Source organism: Sinocyclocheilus grahami, unplaced genomic scaffold (assembly GCF_001515645.1).
Source record: "Sinocyclocheilus grahami isolate Dianchi unplaced genomic scaffold, SAMN03320097.WGS_v1.1 scaffold463.1, whole genome shotgun sequence".
Lineage (NCBI taxonomy): Eukaryota > Metazoa > Chordata > Actinopteri > Cypriniformes > Cyprinidae > Sinocyclocheilus > Sinocyclocheilus grahami.
In genome coordinates this window covers 779,633-795,760 of record NW_015505642.1, presented here as the reverse complement: position 1 = coordinate 795,760, position 16,128 = coordinate 779,633, and the positions used below count along the sequence as shown (strand labels likewise).

Genomic DNA, 16,128 nt, shown 5'->3' with positions numbered 1-16,128 from the left:
AAATTACTTAAATACTTATATAGTCGTGCCTACATAATCAATATATTTAGAAACAGGTGACGTTATTTTTTATTTTTTTTCAGTGAATCACATTGATGGATATTAAAACAAGCATGTAACGACCACAAACGGAGGGGAAATGGCAGAGTACAAGTACAGATACATCACTAAAAATGTACTCAAGTACAAGTAAAAGTACACAATTTTGAAACTGCTAAAAAAAAAGTACAATTTATGATTAAAAAAAATACTAGTTAATTACAGTAACGTGAGTATTTGTAATTCGTTACTTCACACACTTTATTGATGCCATATGCTGTTACAAAACAAACAAGTAGGCTATGTTTAATTTTGTTTTACGAGTAATTTGAACATAGGAAGTCAAGTTATTTTTGATCATAGCATGTCTCCACCAGAGGCCACCATTGCATTGATTCCTGCGTGTTCTCAGGTGACTCTCATGAACTGTATTTCCTGCTTTTGCCTGCGTATTGTATATGTTCCCAGACTATCATTTGTCTGACTGCTTAAATTTACTGTGTGTTTGCCGTTAGGATTTGTCTGACTGTCTGTGGAGTATCTTAAGGATATACATCTATATTAATAGGTCACGGTGTGGATCTATTCAGTCCATGAGCGAGACAAATTGTCTGGAACGGACAACCAGCAAAATGACTACAAGAGCATCGTACCTGAAGTTTTAGAAGAATCCTTGACAAACGTGACTTTTTAACATCTCAAACATCTGTTGAACTTAAACTGAAAATGTGTGACCTGATGCTGGCAGCAGTTAAACCTAACCCTGGTGGGTCACATGTGCATAGAAGGCTCAGAATGATCTAGGCATTTTCGCCTTCATTCAAATAGAGTTCGGACAAGATCGGGAGGGTCCACGAACTGGGATTCGAACTCGGTTCGCTCACACGCAACAGGTGTGTCTGAACCCATGAGTTTGCAAGCGCTGGCTTCCACGCGTTTGTTCAGAATAATATCCGATCCGATACTTCTCTAGTCTGAAACTTCCGTCTTTCAGCATACATGTAGTGTGATCCTCTGGCACTGACTGAACACGTTGTCAATATATGCGACAAAGAACTCCAAATTTCTTTTAATCAAGGGCTCTTAAAAGCGGTGAGGATTTATTTATTTACATATTTGTTTACTTAATTTATTTATTTACTACTTATTTAGTACTTATACTAATTTAATACATTGTTTCCAGACTTTGCACTATTTGAATCTTATCTAATTGTATGAGACATATGTCAAATTTAGCAAATAAAACAACGATTAGCTTCCATTATCTGTGCTGTAGTTTTTGTCTCTCCCACAGAACAGACACAGTGGTAGCTACCTTATATCTCATTCAGAATACCTTTTAATATCAAGTGTTTTTATTCTCAGTGGTGATCGAGTCTGATCACTTCCTTTTTATTATTCTTTTTAGATCAGAAGATGTCGAGCAAAAATGGCTCATTGCTGTGCCGTCTGGGTGTAATAGTGACATTTGCAGGTGTCATCTCTATGAGCGTCATGTTTTCCCGGTTCTCACCTTCTCACAACTGTCCACCGCCACTTCCTAAACCCAAACTAAACTCAGTACATAACTGTGCCAAGACTAACAACTCTCTTACTGATAAAGCAGAGGAGAAACCTGTACTTCTGTTATGGGTTTGGCCTGAAAATTATAGGTTTGATTTCAGTGACTGCAAAAAGTTTTACAATATTGATCGTTGTCAACTGACGGATGATAGAGCTCTCTACAACAGTGCAGATAATGTCATTGTTTATCATAGAGCCATCACTGATCTGTCCAACCTTCCTCCATCTCCTCGTCCTCCATTCCAAAGGTGGATTTGGTTGCATTTGGAATCACCAACCAACACCAAAAGGATCCGAGGTCTGGAAAACCTTTTCAATCTCACGCTCAGCTACAGACAGGATGCTGATATTCCTGTACGGATGCGCTTGATCACCAGGAAAAAACCTAATGAGGATTTTGTAATTCCCAAAAAGGACAAACTGGTGTGTTGGATTGTAAGTAACAAGGATCCATCAACTGGTGTTGACACAAGGAACATTTTTTACAGGGAATTCAGCAAATACATCCAAGTGACTTTGTTCGGAAAGGCTTTTGCAAGGTTTCTGGGTTACGACGACTACTATCCAACCATGGCTAGTTGCAAATTTTACCTTGCCTTTGAGAACTCCATCCACAAAGACTACATCACTGAGAAGATAAACGGGCCACTCGCGGCAGGTACCGTCCCTGTGGTGTTGGGTCCTCCGAGAAGAAACTATGAGAACTTTGTTCCTGCCGAGTCCTTCATTCATGTCGATGACTTCCCAGATCCAAAGTCACTAGCCGAATATCTGCTTCAGCTGGACAAGGATGAAGATGCATATCGCAAGTACTTTAACTGGAGGAAACATCTCACTCCAAGTCCTCATTTAATATTGCAGAGACAAGAGTTTATTCTGGCTATTTGCACTGCCTGTGACTATATCGCACGATGCAGGGAATATAAAGAAGCTCATGATCTCTATGATTGGTACTTCAGTTAATGTCACCTCAGGTTTTGGAATGATGTGTTCTGTGGTTGAGATGTGTATCCTATTTTTAAAAAACTGCATCGCAATCAGCAAATTGAGATTCCAGTAACTTTACTGGCATGATACAAAGCGTATGAACCAATGGTGTTAGAGGATACAATTCGTTTTCAGTCACGTGACTGGCTCGAAGACCTGTCGGGCAAAACATCCATAGAATTGCAGCAAAAGCTTGTCAATTTTCCATTTGTTTCCAATCCACAAATATTTAGATCTTTAGACTCACATCTTCGTCGAACCATTTTGGGTTGCACTGCTCACTGAATTTTGCCAGAAATGCAGAAATAAGCCGTAATTTTGTTTTATTTGTAACTCTTTGGTAGATACATTTATAATATCTATTGCATTACTACTAGTACTGTTACTGCTAATAAAACAGATCTCTGGGTGCCCCAAAAGTTCATGGGCCCTTAGAATCACCCCCCCTTAGCGGCACCTCTGGCTAGGCCTACATTACATACTGCAGTTATATTATATTTATTCATTAGAATGATATATTTTTTTTAATTATTGTTCTGTTCTGAATACGGTTACATTTAAAGGATTTGTTGTGGGGTGAAGGGAACTAAAATAGCCTCTGTTTAGTGTTTGATACATAACATTACTAGGCCTGCAGGTAGCCTATTATTTCTGAATGTATAAAATGCGACTTATAGGCTACGTGACATAGCTATCTGTTATATGTTTCCTCTCAAAAATGTCAAATTTATGTTTAGCGTGTTTTTTTAAACATGCAGTAAATGAAAGAGGCGATTAATCAGTTAAAAATTCTTACTGTCTGTTAACAAATTTACAGATTTGCCAAATCTGGCTTACTGGGTTGTTACATTCAGCACTTATGGTTTAATTCTGGCGCAAATTACTTAAATACTTATATAGTCGTGCCTACATAATCAATATATTTAGAAACAGGTGACGTTATTTTTTATTTTTTTTCAGTGAATCACATTGATGGATATTAAAACAAGCATGTAACGACCACAAACGGAGGGGAAATGGCAGAGTACAAGTACAGATACATCACTAAAAATGTACTCAAGTACAAGTAAAAGTACACAATTTTGAAACTGCTAAAAAAAAGTACAATTTATGATTAAAAAAAATACTAGTTAATTACAGTAACGTGAGTATTTGTAATTCGTTACTTCACACACTTTATTGATGCCATATGCTGTTACAAAACAAACAAGTAGGCTATGTTTAATTTTGTTTTACGAGTAATTTGAACATAGGAAGTCAAGTTATTTTTGATCATAGCATGTCTCCACCAGAGGCCACCATTGCATTGATTCCTGCGTGTTCTCAGGTGACTCTCATGAACTGTATTTCCTGCTTTTGCCTGCGTATTGTATATGTTCCCAGACTATCATTTGTCTGACTGCTTAAATTTACTGTGTGTTTGCCGTTAGGATTTGTCTGACTGTCTGTGGAGTATCTTAAGGATATACATCTATATTAATAGGTCACGGTGTGGATCTATTCAGTCCATGAGCGAGACAAATTGTCTGGAACGGACAACCAGCAAAATGACTACAAGAGCATCGTACCTGAAGTTTTAGAAGAATCCTTGACAAACGTGACTTTTTAACATCTCAAACATCTGTTGAACTTAAACTGAAAATGTGTGACCTGATGCTGGCAGCAGTTAAACCTAACCCTGGTGGGTCACATGTGCATAGAAGGCTCAGAATGATCTAGGCATTTTCGCCTTCATTCAAATAGAGTTCGGACAAGATCGGGAGGGTCCACGAACTGGGATTCGAACTCGGTTCGCTCACACGCAACAGGTGTGTCTGAACCCATGAGTTTGCAAGCGCTGGCTTCCACGCGTTTGTTCAGAATAATTTCCGATCCGATACTTCTCTAGTCTGAAACTTCCGTCTTTCAGCATACATGTAGTGTGATCCTCTGGCACTGACTGAACACGTTGTCAATATATGCGACAAAGAACTCCAAATTTCTTTTAATCAAGGGCTCTTAAAAGCGGTGAGGATTTATTTATTTACATATTTGTTTACTTTATTTATTTACTACTTATTTAGTACTTATACTAATTTAATACATTGTTTCCAGACTTTGCACTATTTGAATCTTATCTAATTGTATGAGACATATGTCAAATTTAGCAAATAAAACAACGATTAGCTTCCATTATCTGTGCTGTAGTTTTTGTCTCTCCCACAGAACAGACACAGTGGTAGCTACCTTATATCTCATTCAGAATACCTTTTAATATCAAGTGTTTTTATTCTCAGTGGTGATCGAGTCTGATCACTTCCTTTTTATTATTCTTTTTAGATCAGAAGATGTCGAGCAAAAATGGCTCATTGCTGTGCCGTCTGGGTGTAATAGTGACATTTGCAGGTGTCATCTCTATGAGCGTCATGTTTTCCCGGTTCTCACCTTCTCACAACTGTCCACCGCCACTTCCTAAACCCAAACTAAACTCAGTACATAACTGTGCCAAGACTAACAACTCTCTTACTGATAAAGCAGAGGAGAAACCTGTACTTCTGTTATGGGTTTGGCCTGAAAATTATAGGTTTGATTTCAGTGACTGCAAAAAGTTTTACAATATTGATCGTTGTCAACTGACGGATGATAGAGCTCTCTACAACAGTGCAGATAATGTCATTGTTTATCATAGAGCCATCACTGATCTGTCCAACCTTCCTCCATCTCCTCGTCCTCCGTTCCAAAGGTGGATTTGGTTGCATTTGGAATCACCAACCAACACCAAAAGGATCCGAGGTCTGGAAAACCTGTTCAATCTCACTCTCAGCTACAGACAGGATGCTGATATTCCTGTACGGATGCGCTTGATCACCAGGAAAAAACCTAATGAGGATTTTGTAATTCCCAAAAAGGACAAACTGGTGTGTTGGATTGTAAGTAACAAGGATCCATCAACTGGTGTTGACACAAGGAACATTTTTTACAGGGAATTCAGCAAATACATCCAAGTGACTTTGTTCGGAAAGGCTTTTGCAAGGTTTCTGGGTTACGACGACTACTATCCAACCATGGCTAGTTGCAAATTTTACCTTGCCTTTGAGAACTCCATCCACAAAGACTACATCACTGAGAAGATAAACGGGCCACTCGCGGCAGGTACCGTCCCTGTGGTGTTGGGTCCTCCGAGAAGAAACTATGAGAACTTTGTTCCTGCCGAGTCCTTCATTCATGTCGATGACTTCCCAGATCCAAAGTCACTAGCCGAATATCTGCTTCAGCTGGACAAGGATGAAGATGCATATCGCAAGTACTTTAACTGGAGGAAACATCTCACTCCAAGTCCTCATTTAATATTGCAGAGACAAGAGTTTATTCTGGCTATTTGCACTGCCTGTGACTATATCGCACGATGCAGGGAATATAAAGAAGCTCATGATCTCTATGATTGGTACTTCAGTTAATGTCACCTCAGGTTTTGGAATGATTTAGTGATTAATTTTACTCCACAAATATTTTTAATATTAATTTTAAATAATTTATCACTTGAGTTTGAATCTTTTCATCTGCAAATCCCTTTTAAATCACCGTTGGATCATATTCTGGAAGAAAGACAATTATAAGTTTGTGTGTGTACATAGGCTACTTATTCTTCGTGTCTGTAATTGTTGTTGGCTGGTTGTTTTTCAAATACAAATGTCCTCATGTGCCGCTTGTTAGCAACACCATTTCTTTTTGTAATTTAAGTTTTGGTCATATTAGCTACATAAATATATGGCAGTGGCTTTGAACCTGTCAGCCCAACTCTGCACTCAGGTTTAAAAAGAAGCAATTTGTTGCTATTTACCAATGGTCCAAAACCTTATTTACACTCGTAAGCTTATTGTGCACTTAAAATACAATGCATTTAAAGTACTGCTACCTCATATTCATGATATTTTGATATTTATGATATTTATTTGTCGCCAGGACAAAAGAGGGCGCCTGAATTCCGAGTCAACGTGAAGACTGACTTTTTTTTTTTTAGGAGTTCTATTTTTTTTATTATGCAAAAATTATAAAAAGATTTGTACAAACATATACAACTCGCAGCAAGTACAAAAACAAATAAACAATCATAATATGTAAAGTGAAACAATTCAAGCCAGGGGTAAAATTACAACAATTTAAAGTAACAAAAAGCTTCATAGGTCTTTCTAGCTTTTTTAATAATTTGTTTTAAAAATATTTCTAATATATTTGTTACTACATTTATCTATTACAATATTAATATCCCCAATAAATATTGTATCACTACAAAAATTGGTTTGGTGATCAATGTTTACAGAACGTGAAGACTGACGTTCAAGACGTGCACTGCGTCAGTGACGTCACGTGCGTGAAACGTGTGTTCTATACTACAGCCAAAGCAGAAGCTGTTCTGGATGAAGGAAACAATCCTGTCAGTTGTGTTTTAAGTCAGAAGACTAGGTTTATTGTTTACCTTTAAGCTCATCAGATCTTTGTTTTATAACGGTTTAACGCTTTATTTTCTTTAGCACGTCTTCGTCTTACATCTTAACTCGTTTAAATGAATCACACCCCGTAGGAAATACTTAAAAAGGTTTGCATTTTTTGTTAAATGAGTTTCATACAGATCAAGTAGTATTTTTTTTAATGCATTTGAATGCGTTACTCTCTAAAATGATTCTGGAATACTCTGATTCTCTCAGACGCTGTGAACTTCCATATTCAGTTATAGTTTCTGACAATTCGTTAACCCTTTCAGGCACTGAATTTATTTCAGGTATTAGTTTATTCACTCCTTAAGCGAGTAACAAACCATTAAACAAACGTGTGCACGGGTTTAGGGTCATTTCGAGGTGATTTCTGCTTGTAATCACTAGGGTCCAGGTGCATACAAATGCACTTTTACAATTCAGTCCAACAACTTTCATTCCTGTTATGGGAAATGCTATTACATCTTTAAGAATTGTATTTACCACCACATTTTACCTTAAGTTAATATGCTTTTTAGTTGCATAGGTTATGTTATATATTTCTATTTTGTAGCATGTTACTTTCAGAGGACATATTCAAAATAACCTTTTTTTTTTTTTTTTTTAGAAGGACCATCGCTTTCCTTCAATCTAAAGAACATTTATGTTGGAAATGGAATGGGATGGAAATAATACTAAAAGCAGGTTTTTTCAAACTAGGGCCTGCAAGAAAGTGCGGGAGGTCTGTGGTAAAATACAAAGAAATAAAATAAATAAATGAGATTAACTAAATCGATAAATAATTAGAATAAAATAATTAAATGAAGAATTACATACATTTATTTTAAAATGGTTTTAAATAATTCATCTAACATTGCTATGTCAAAAAGAAAAATGTAATAATGACACAATATAAAATAAATTTTTTTTAAAGTAGTATTTATAATATATATATATATATATAGAAAGTAAAAATTAGGTCTTTATACAAAAAAAATATATAGCTGCTTTTACATTTGATCTGATATTTCTCTGAAATGCTCTGCAGTGCCCTGTGTGCGTCATCATGCCGGTCCAGTGCAGTAACTGCGTCCAGAGACGTGCTGTGCTCAAACGGCCCAAGACCGGACACTCTCTCTGTAAGGACTGCTTCTTTTGGGCATTCGAGGAGGAGATCCATCAAACCATCGTGTCCGCTGGACTCTTTAACCGTGGAGAAACCGTGGCCATCGGTGCCTCGGGTGGGAAGGACTCTACCGTTCTGGCCCATGTGATGAAGGTCCTGAACGAGCGCTACGGTTACGGCCTGGACCTTCTGCTGCTGTCGGTGGATGAGGGCATCACGGGTTACAGAGATGATTCGCTGGAGACGGTGAAGAGGAACCAGCAGCAGTATGAGCTGCCGCTGAAGATCGTGTCTTATGAAGAGCTGTATGGCTGGACCATGGACGCCATCGTGAAGCAGGTGGGATTGAAGAATAACTGCACTTTCTGCGGTGTGTTTCGCAGGCAGGCGCTGGACCGAGGAGCCATGATGCTGAAAGTGGACAGGATATGCACAGGCAAGTAATCACGGTCTTTCGCTGCCTTCTCCGGTTTGATCAAGCATGTGTGTGTCAGATTTGAGACATTCTGCAAGACAAACCATGTGTTTCGGTGTTAAAGGTCCCATATTGTCAAAACTGAAAGGTCTAGGGGCTATTTAACTACCATATAAGTTTCCAAACAGTCAGTCCACAGTAAAATGCACATAGCCTGCATAAAGTAGCTGTGATTTTTCACAAACCGTTGTGACTTCCGTAAAAAGTTGACGTCAGAACTACACAGTCACCGCCTTCAGTCACCTCCCCGAGCACCGCCCACAGTCCCACTCTCCTTTAGCCAAACCCCCAGACAACATCACGTCCATGCCATTGCTGAGCAACAACAACAACACGGAAACATGTCGAAAAGGTTAACTTTAACCACGAAACCAGATCGGTCGACCTGTAACATTACACTCTCACTCAAAGGATGGAGGATCTGACAGGATTATTACTATGCGGTGGATCACATCTAACATGTATAGTAACGACAAACTCACCGTGTCTATCTAGTCATGATGAAGATGTTTATACATTTCAATTTCAGCAGGCAACTATTTTTACAGCTACATTATTGTTCCAGCCACAATTAATCACAACAATGTATATACAATTACAAATTATTATATATAAATCGTCAGTTTGTTTTACACACATGCACACGGACATTATTTCATACACGACATAGTCGTGACTCATGAGATGCAAGAAACATAATCTGTAAACGCGCCCATAACAACAAAAGACAATACTTTATTGAACCTTTTCTGATAAGAAGTGTGCGCTGCAAAGCGAACATTTCTGACGATCGTTTCTGTCCAGTCCGCTCATTTTATCACGTTTAACCACAGCTGTCGTTGGTTTTTTGTCTGGCAGTGGCAGCAGATATGCGATCAAATTTCTAATTTTGAGGCTCTAATTTATTACGTCGATTCTGGCACCCAACATCACAACAAGATGATATTTTAAGCTGCTTATGTAGCTGAACCTGCGCTGGTTTGAATGGGCCGCCTCCAGTTTCCCCTTTGTTTTGCTGCCTCCAGCTAGCGCTGTGACGTCGGCTGACCCTAGTTACCTGTGGTTGGCCTGGCCGTGCGTCACTCAGAACACAACAGGCCAATCAGAAGAGAGGCTCATAAATATTAATTCGACAGGCCAAAATCGACCTGTTCTCAGCAGAGCTCCTGAGAAAGGAGCTGTAAAAATATATTGAGATGGTTTTTGGTACTTATACCGCAAATATATATTCTTAAGGACTTCAAAACCTAAAATAAAACTCTAGAAAGGTGTAAAATATGTGACCTTCAATAAATTGCATTGTACCATCTCAACCTTAATACATTTGCATGTGTGTTTGGAAGTAGAGCTGTATTTCGATTCTTTCAAGGTCATCTGCGAATTTAATCCTGATATTTCAGTTCATGTTATATATTTCCATTTTCAGTTGTTTACTGTATAACTAATTCTAAAACGATCATCTACTGACACACATTACTAAACATAAAATTAAGTTAAACTAATACAAAGATAATAAAAGTTACATATTACAGTATTTTTCAAAGAGAAATGTAATTAAATTAATATTAAAGTTTATGCAAAATATAATTGCGTATTTTTTTTCTTTACATTTTGGGCAAAATATGACGTGAAAATGTTTGTTTCCAAATCAAAAATATGATTTAATATGACTGATTGAATCATCCCGAATATATCGGATTACACCTACAAAACCGTGAGACTAATTTATAAGGATTTATACATTTATATGTTTTATACAGTGTAACGCTTATTTCATTTTTTCCTTTTTCATCTCTAAAATTATTCTGAAATGCTCTCAAATAGTCTGAACTCCTATAGAAGGGACAGGGACAAGGGTAGACCAAAAATCATCCTCGTGAAGAAAGAAAAAAGTTAAATAGAGTTAACACTTCTCTTTAATGGATGATCAAGCCTGTAAAAATAAAAAATTTAAATAACTGTATTAGACAAGATCAACCAATGATGCAGAAAGGACCAGCTCCCTCATTTCCATGTTGCACACAGAAAAGTAGAAATTATTATGCGAATAGATATACAAATAAATGAAAGAATTAAAAATAAAGTTAAAAAGAATAAAACATTTAAAATAAATACAGAAAATAATAAAGGGAAAAAGTTAAAAAAAAAAAGTTTTAATTAATTAATTAAAAATGTATAATTTCTTCCTTTGTTTTCCTTTTGTTTATTTATTTATGCAAGTTTGGTCCTCCATAACTTTTTTTGTTTATTGAGCAGGTCACAATGCAGACGACGTGGCAGAGACGGTGCTGATGAATGTCCTGCGTGGAGATATCGCTCGTCTCCGGCGCTGCACCTCCATCAGCACGGCTAGTGACGGAGAGGGTGCCATCCCACGCTGCAAGCCCCTCAAATACGCCTACGAGAAAGAAATCGTCCTCTACGCCTATTTCAAGAAGCTTGATTATTTCTCCACAGAGTGCATCTACTCGCCCAACGCCTACCGGGGACACGCTCGCACCTTCCTCAAAGACCTGGAGTCCATCAGGCCCAGCTCCATCATAGACGTCATCCACTCCGGCGAGACGCTCTCTATAAAGGAGGGGGTGAAGATGCCGGTGCAGGGAACGTGCTCGCGCTGCGGCTACATCTCCAGTCAGGCCCTGTGTAAGTCCTGTGTTCTGCTGGAGGGCCTGAATCGAGGGTTACCCAAACTGGGCATCGGGAAGCATCACCGTCTGCACGGCAAAATTCTGGCTCAGGAGTCTTTGACCGAACAAGAGGAGAAGAAACTGAAGGCAGTGGACTTCTGACGCAAAATCAGGACTTGATTTTAAAAACTGGACATTTGAGTTACGTGTCATCTGTGGTTTAAAGATGCTCTGAAATGAATGTTCATAATGTGAGACGATTTTGGAAGTCTCCGGCAATTTTGTATTTTAATTTTTTTATTTCAACCACAGTGGACTGAATGTAACGCATCTTGTGTTAATGCGGTCGCTGAAAAAGCAACGTACAAACCGCTATTCAAAATCAGAGATGCCTGTTTTAAAGACAAACATGAACTTTTCCAAGTTATGCCACGTTCACATAAGGAGAAATATTTCAAATGCTCATTATGATTTTTTTTTATTTATTTAAACAATATTATGACAATAAAGTTACTCATTATTTCTCCTTTTGTTTTTCAGTTTTTGTAAAGATGGAGTGTTTTATAGGTGTTTAATGTTCTTCAGTTTGTGACATGATAAAACCGATAATATGATTTCAGTGCATTTTAATCATATGCACACACACGTGATACGTGATCAGCTTCCTCTTGCTTTCAGGTTATTTATTTGATAATATTATATGATTATTATTCTTTCTTCATTTAGCAGAGACTTTATTATAGAATTGAACTGAAATAAAAATATATTTTTGTGCTGCACATTTACACAAATACAGAGTGTCAGTGCATTAAATGAATCGTCTGTATCTGCGTATCTCAAATGCTTCAGGATCTCTTCTCTTCACTATCTTGTCAATTCTCGATGTCTTTGAATGTTCACACAGCAGAGGAACCGCAGGTATAGGAGAATCACATGCATTCTCAACATGATCCACTAACCACAAAACAAACACATACTGACTTTCAGCATGTTCCGTGAGAAACGACCGTTTCTGTAATTCAAGCAAAGTCTCACTGTATTGAAAAAATACATTTGATTTATTCCTTTTCATTTATGATTCAAGTATTTTTCAAAAAAGGGAAATTTATGCAAATGCAAAAAACAGGAAAATAAAAATACATAAACAAAAAATCGTATTTGTCCTAAAATAGATTGATTTTGGGTGAAATATGAAATTTAACCAGCTTTATTCCAGTCAAAGTATTATTTTATATAACTGAATCAAGCTGAATGCATTTAGCTACATCATAAAACCTTAACCCCAATTTATAAGAATCCGATCAAGTCAAAACAGCTTCTTACGACTGCACATGTAGTGTCTACAAGGGAGCAAACAAATAATATTTGATTTGAAATTGAAAATGATAGTTTGGAAGACATGTAAGCATAGATACAAAGACTGATATTAACATACAAAATAAATGACTATTGTGTTAATGGTGACATTGTCACTGTCGGTTACATTATAAATGCTGACAGTTCTAACAGTGTCAAGTCCATGAGAGATTTTCAAACTTTAATCCTGATTGCTTTCCGAAATATATAGTTTATCAAAACCAAAAACATAGTAGGCCTACACCTACACATGCTATTTATAAATGTTTGATCGAAGCCTCCTATTGTTAATAACATAAACAAATATGACTACATTTACATGTTATGACTACATATTCATAAACAGTCTTGGGGAAAGTTACTTTTAAAAGTAATGCATTACAATATCGCGTTACTCCATAAAAAAAGTAACTAATTACGGTACTTAGTTACTTTTTATGGAAAGTAATGCGTTACGTTACTTTTGCGCTACTTTTTAAATCTGGACAGGGTTTGCTTGTTTGTTTTTAAAATAAAAAAGTTATATTTTTGGCAAATATAAAAGCCTTTTCACGCCAAAAGTGAAATGAATGCACCTCAGGCTGAAGGGAAAGTACATTTACGTCCGTACAGTAGAATACAGAAGAAGACATTTCAACACACTTCAGCAATAAACAAAGACACACAAATGTTTGTCTAGAGTAATTTTTGCTTATTAGTACGGTTGAACTGGATCATCGAAGGTCAGAAGCAAAGACATTGCTTAATAGAATGGGATTAAATACATAAAGGATATTTGTGTTGTTTAACATTGAATTATTGCAGGTTTGCGTCATATTCTGAGTTGCATTATTTTTATTCATTTTGAGGAATACTGAATCAAAAATTTAAAAAATTAAACTTTTTTTTTTTTTGTGAGTGAGATGAATTAATGCATATTCATATTTATTTTATTACTACAGTAACATCTGATTTCTCTCAATATGGGGACAGCAGAGCTGTCAATCAATAAATTGAAAAAAAAAAAGTAACTTGCGTTACTTATTTGAAAAAGTAACTCAGATATTCTCTTGTAAATTAAAAAGTAATGCGTAACTTTACTAGTTACTTGAAAAAAAGTAATCTGATTACGTAACGTACGTTACTTGTAATGCGTTACCCCCAACACTGCTCATAAATATGTGAAATGAAAAGTTCCCGGCTCTTTCTCGACGCTGTTTCGCTCTTCGGCCGCCAGGGGCCGCTGCAGTGAAGTGAGTCCTCTGTTCTGTGATGTTTAGGGGGTCCAGTCCGGTCCAGCCACACAGACCTGCGTCTGGAGGAGCAGGAGAAACTTCAGCAGAGACGTGTCTTCTGATAACGAGCTCTACACACTGTTCTCCAGATTCGGATCAGGAGCGGAGCACTTCTGGAAGCGCGCGAACATGGACGATCTAGGTAAAGGCACCCAGATTCACCCACATGTTGTTTGCAGAGAGACACAAACATAGCGGACAAATAAGAGGGAGAGAGGCTAACTACAGTAGCCAATAGGCTAACGCACAAAGTAACAGTTCCACTGAACGCGGCGACACAGTGATACAATCTAACTCTTCACGTTCCATTCTGCTGAACGCGTCATTAGGCTCTGTTACAGTTACAATATTATTCGGCTGATTTATTAGCAATGTTGGGCTGAACGCAGTTTTTCCTCTATGGGAAGCATCTTTAGTCAATAAATGTTGGTTATCTCTTTAAAGTGGCACTGCTTGTGCGGAATCTCGCTGTTGCACATTGTTTGTCATTAAGTTTGTATTTCTTTTCTTTATACATTCAGTCAGAGCCAAAAAAACGTTATTTATTGGCACGAGTCAAGTCAAAGTTGATCAAATACACCGCAATTGCAGGTTGTAGCTCCAGGGAAGAGAGGAAAATACAAATAGAATCACTGATTTGATCTAAGATTTAAAAAATTTTAATCATACATTATCAAAGAGAAAATGCCATCTGTAAAGATGCATTGCATCAACAATCAGAATTGCGCATTTGAAAGGTATTTTTGCCTAATTGGACAAAAAAAAAACTTAAAGGGGTCACATGATGCTTTTTTTAAAAGATCATTATTTTGTGTATGCATTATGCTAATATTTCCACATAGTGAGGTAGATATGTGGGGGCATGTTAGAACGAGCCGTTTTAGGGGGGCGTGGCAGAGTCTTAACTTTGATAAAGAATATCTCTTTGGTTTTGAGACTTTAGTCTTTGCAACTTCAGGGATCTTATCTATGCACAATCAGCTTGTAACACTCCAAAGAGAAAGAACAACTTCAAATCGCATCATATGACCCCTTTAATTTAAATGTTTAAAAAAAATTTTTTAAAAAGTCCATCTCCTGTTTTCCTCTCACATCAAAATCCACCACATATTTGTTTCATATCTGTTTTTGCCTGATCTGCGCAGATTTCTCTTCTGATTCAGATGAGACTACTTTTTCACTGGAGAAAGCAATGGATAAAAGACTCCTATTTTGGAAGCAATGGTTTAAAGTTAAAATCGTCTTAATGATTGATTTGTTTCTTACAAACACAGCTTTTTCAGTCATGAATTGATGTGCTGGAGTTGTGGTGAGGTAAACTATTCCTTTAACATCAAAAGACATGGGTTGATTGCTGTCCAGACTATGCATTGCCTTTTATTACAAGGCTCTCATTCTGATTGGTCAGTTTCAGCATTCAGCGGTCAAATATTTCTGAATAATGAGCGTTGTCCAGGACAACACTGTATAACAGACCACTCATCTGGTCAGCCTTCCGTCCTTCCGTCTCTCTGCTGTCTCTACAGAGTCAGATAATAAAATAATTTGATCTCAGATCAGCATTTGCTCAAACAGCAAGGTAATAGGTTTGATTTGTGAGTGCATGAACTGATGAACTGCATAGCTTAAATTCAGTGTCAGTCGCTGGGATAAAAGCCTTTTGCCAAATGCATAAAAGCTGCCCTGTGATAAGTGGGATGATGCACAGCTAGCTGGTCATTATCACTTAATTGTGTTGCAGTAATGACTGGCTGACTCTGACATACGAGCAACAGTACAAATTATCTGACGTCTGAAGAAGGAATATATTTGCTGGTTGTAGTTTAGTGCGTGTTGTTTTGACCAAACAGTCTCTGTCGGCTGGAGAAAGAGGTGATTGTGTTCAGAGCTCAGCTCGTGAATGTGACAGACGAGTGCGTGCCGTCAGTGTGTTTGAGTTTGAGTTTGGATCTGATGCTGCTCTACAGCTGTTTGCATCACACGGGGAAGTCCAGCACCTCGGTTTGGAGTGGGGGAGGGAACTGACTCACTAGAGGGTCAAAGGGCGAATGAGAGGAGTTTTTCCAACCAGCTGCTCACAGTGGAATGCTTTTCTTAGCTTCGTTAGAGGCGATCAGTGTTTTGGATTAAAAATTAGCCTGCTGATGAGGCCAGATGACCTCAAAATGTGTTTGGACACTTTGGGCCCTATGAAATCCACCCCCCCCCCCCAACTTTTTTCCATTCT

General features: G+C 37.6%; 4 protein-coding genes across 10 annotated transcripts in view; all 4 read left to right on the top strand.

The window, feature by feature from the left end:
• The first annotated feature begins 375 nt into the window (after positions 1 to 375).
• On the top strand, positions 376 to 6,470 carry LOC107553051 (alpha-(1,3)-fucosyltransferase 9-like). 3 transcript variants are annotated; one of them, XM_016235137.1, is made up of 4 exons: positions 376 to 451; positions 608 to 1,131; positions 1,448 to 2,576; positions 6,038 to 6,470. In XM_016235137.1, the coding sequence occupies exon 3, from the start codon at positions 1,456 to 1,458 to the stop codon at positions 2,563 to 2,565; it is 1,110 nt and encodes a 369-aa protein (XP_016090623.1). In that variant the 5' UTR covers positions 376 to 451; positions 608 to 1,131; positions 1,448 to 1,455; the 3' UTR covers positions 2,566 to 2,576; positions 6,038 to 6,470. The 3 variants fall into 3 exon arrangements, with proteins under 3 accessions (XP_016090623.1, XP_016090622.1, XP_016090624.1); XM_016235136.1 differs by having other exon boundaries at positions 420 to 451; positions 555 to 1,131; XM_016235138.1 differs by lacking the exon at positions 376 to 451 and having other exon boundaries at positions 481 to 932.
• LOC107553052 (alpha-(1,3)-fucosyltransferase 9-like) lies at positions 3,841 to 6,101 on the top strand. 3 transcript variants are annotated; one of them, XM_016235142.1, is made up of 3 exons: positions 3,841 to 3,916; positions 4,073 to 4,397; positions 4,909 to 6,101. In XM_016235142.1, the coding sequence occupies exon 3, from the start codon at positions 4,917 to 4,919 to the stop codon at positions 6,024 to 6,026; it is 1,110 nt and encodes a 369-aa protein (XP_016090628.1). In that variant the 5' UTR covers positions 3,841 to 3,916; positions 4,073 to 4,397; positions 4,909 to 4,916; the 3' UTR covers positions 6,027 to 6,101. The 3 variants fall into 3 exon arrangements, with proteins under 3 accessions (XP_016090628.1, XP_016090627.1, XP_016090626.1); XM_016235141.1 differs by having other exon boundaries at positions 3,885 to 3,916; positions 4,020 to 4,397; XM_016235140.1 differs by lacking the exons at positions 3,841 to 3,916; positions 4,073 to 4,397 and adding an exon at positions 4,411 to 4,596.
• A 424-nt stretch (positions 6,471 to 6,894) lies between the features above and the next one.
• On the top strand, positions 6,895 to 12,228 carry LOC107553050 (cytoplasmic tRNA 2-thiolation protein 1). Of its 3 annotated transcripts, none has more exons than XM_016235134.1 (3): positions 6,895 to 7,032; positions 8,089 to 8,602; positions 10,898 to 12,228. In XM_016235134.1, exons 2-3 carry the CDS (start codon positions 8,107 to 8,109, stop codon positions 11,431 to 11,433), a joined length of 1,032 nt encoding a protein of 343 aa, XP_016090620.1. In that variant the 5' UTR covers positions 6,895 to 7,032; positions 8,089 to 8,106; the 3' UTR covers positions 11,434 to 12,228. The 3 variants fall into 3 exon arrangements, with proteins under 3 accessions (XP_016090620.1, XP_016090621.1, XP_016090619.1); XM_016235135.1 differs by having other exon boundaries at positions 6,895 to 7,165; XM_016235133.1 differs by lacking the exon at positions 6,895 to 7,032 and adding an exon at positions 7,684 to 7,782.
• Positions 12,229 to 13,836: 1,608 nt separating this feature from the next.
• The window catches only part of LOC107553049 (endochitinase A-like), a 23,238-nt gene continuing 20,946 nt past the window's right edge, over positions 13,837 to 16,128 (top strand). Inside the window, exon 1 of the mRNA XM_016235132.1 lies at positions 13,837 to 14,043. Coding sequence (XP_016090618.1) covers positions 14,031 to 14,043 — 13 coding nt within the window. The 5' untranslated portion in view covers positions 13,837 to 14,030. The remainder of the gene's footprint in view (positions 14,044 to 16,128) is intronic.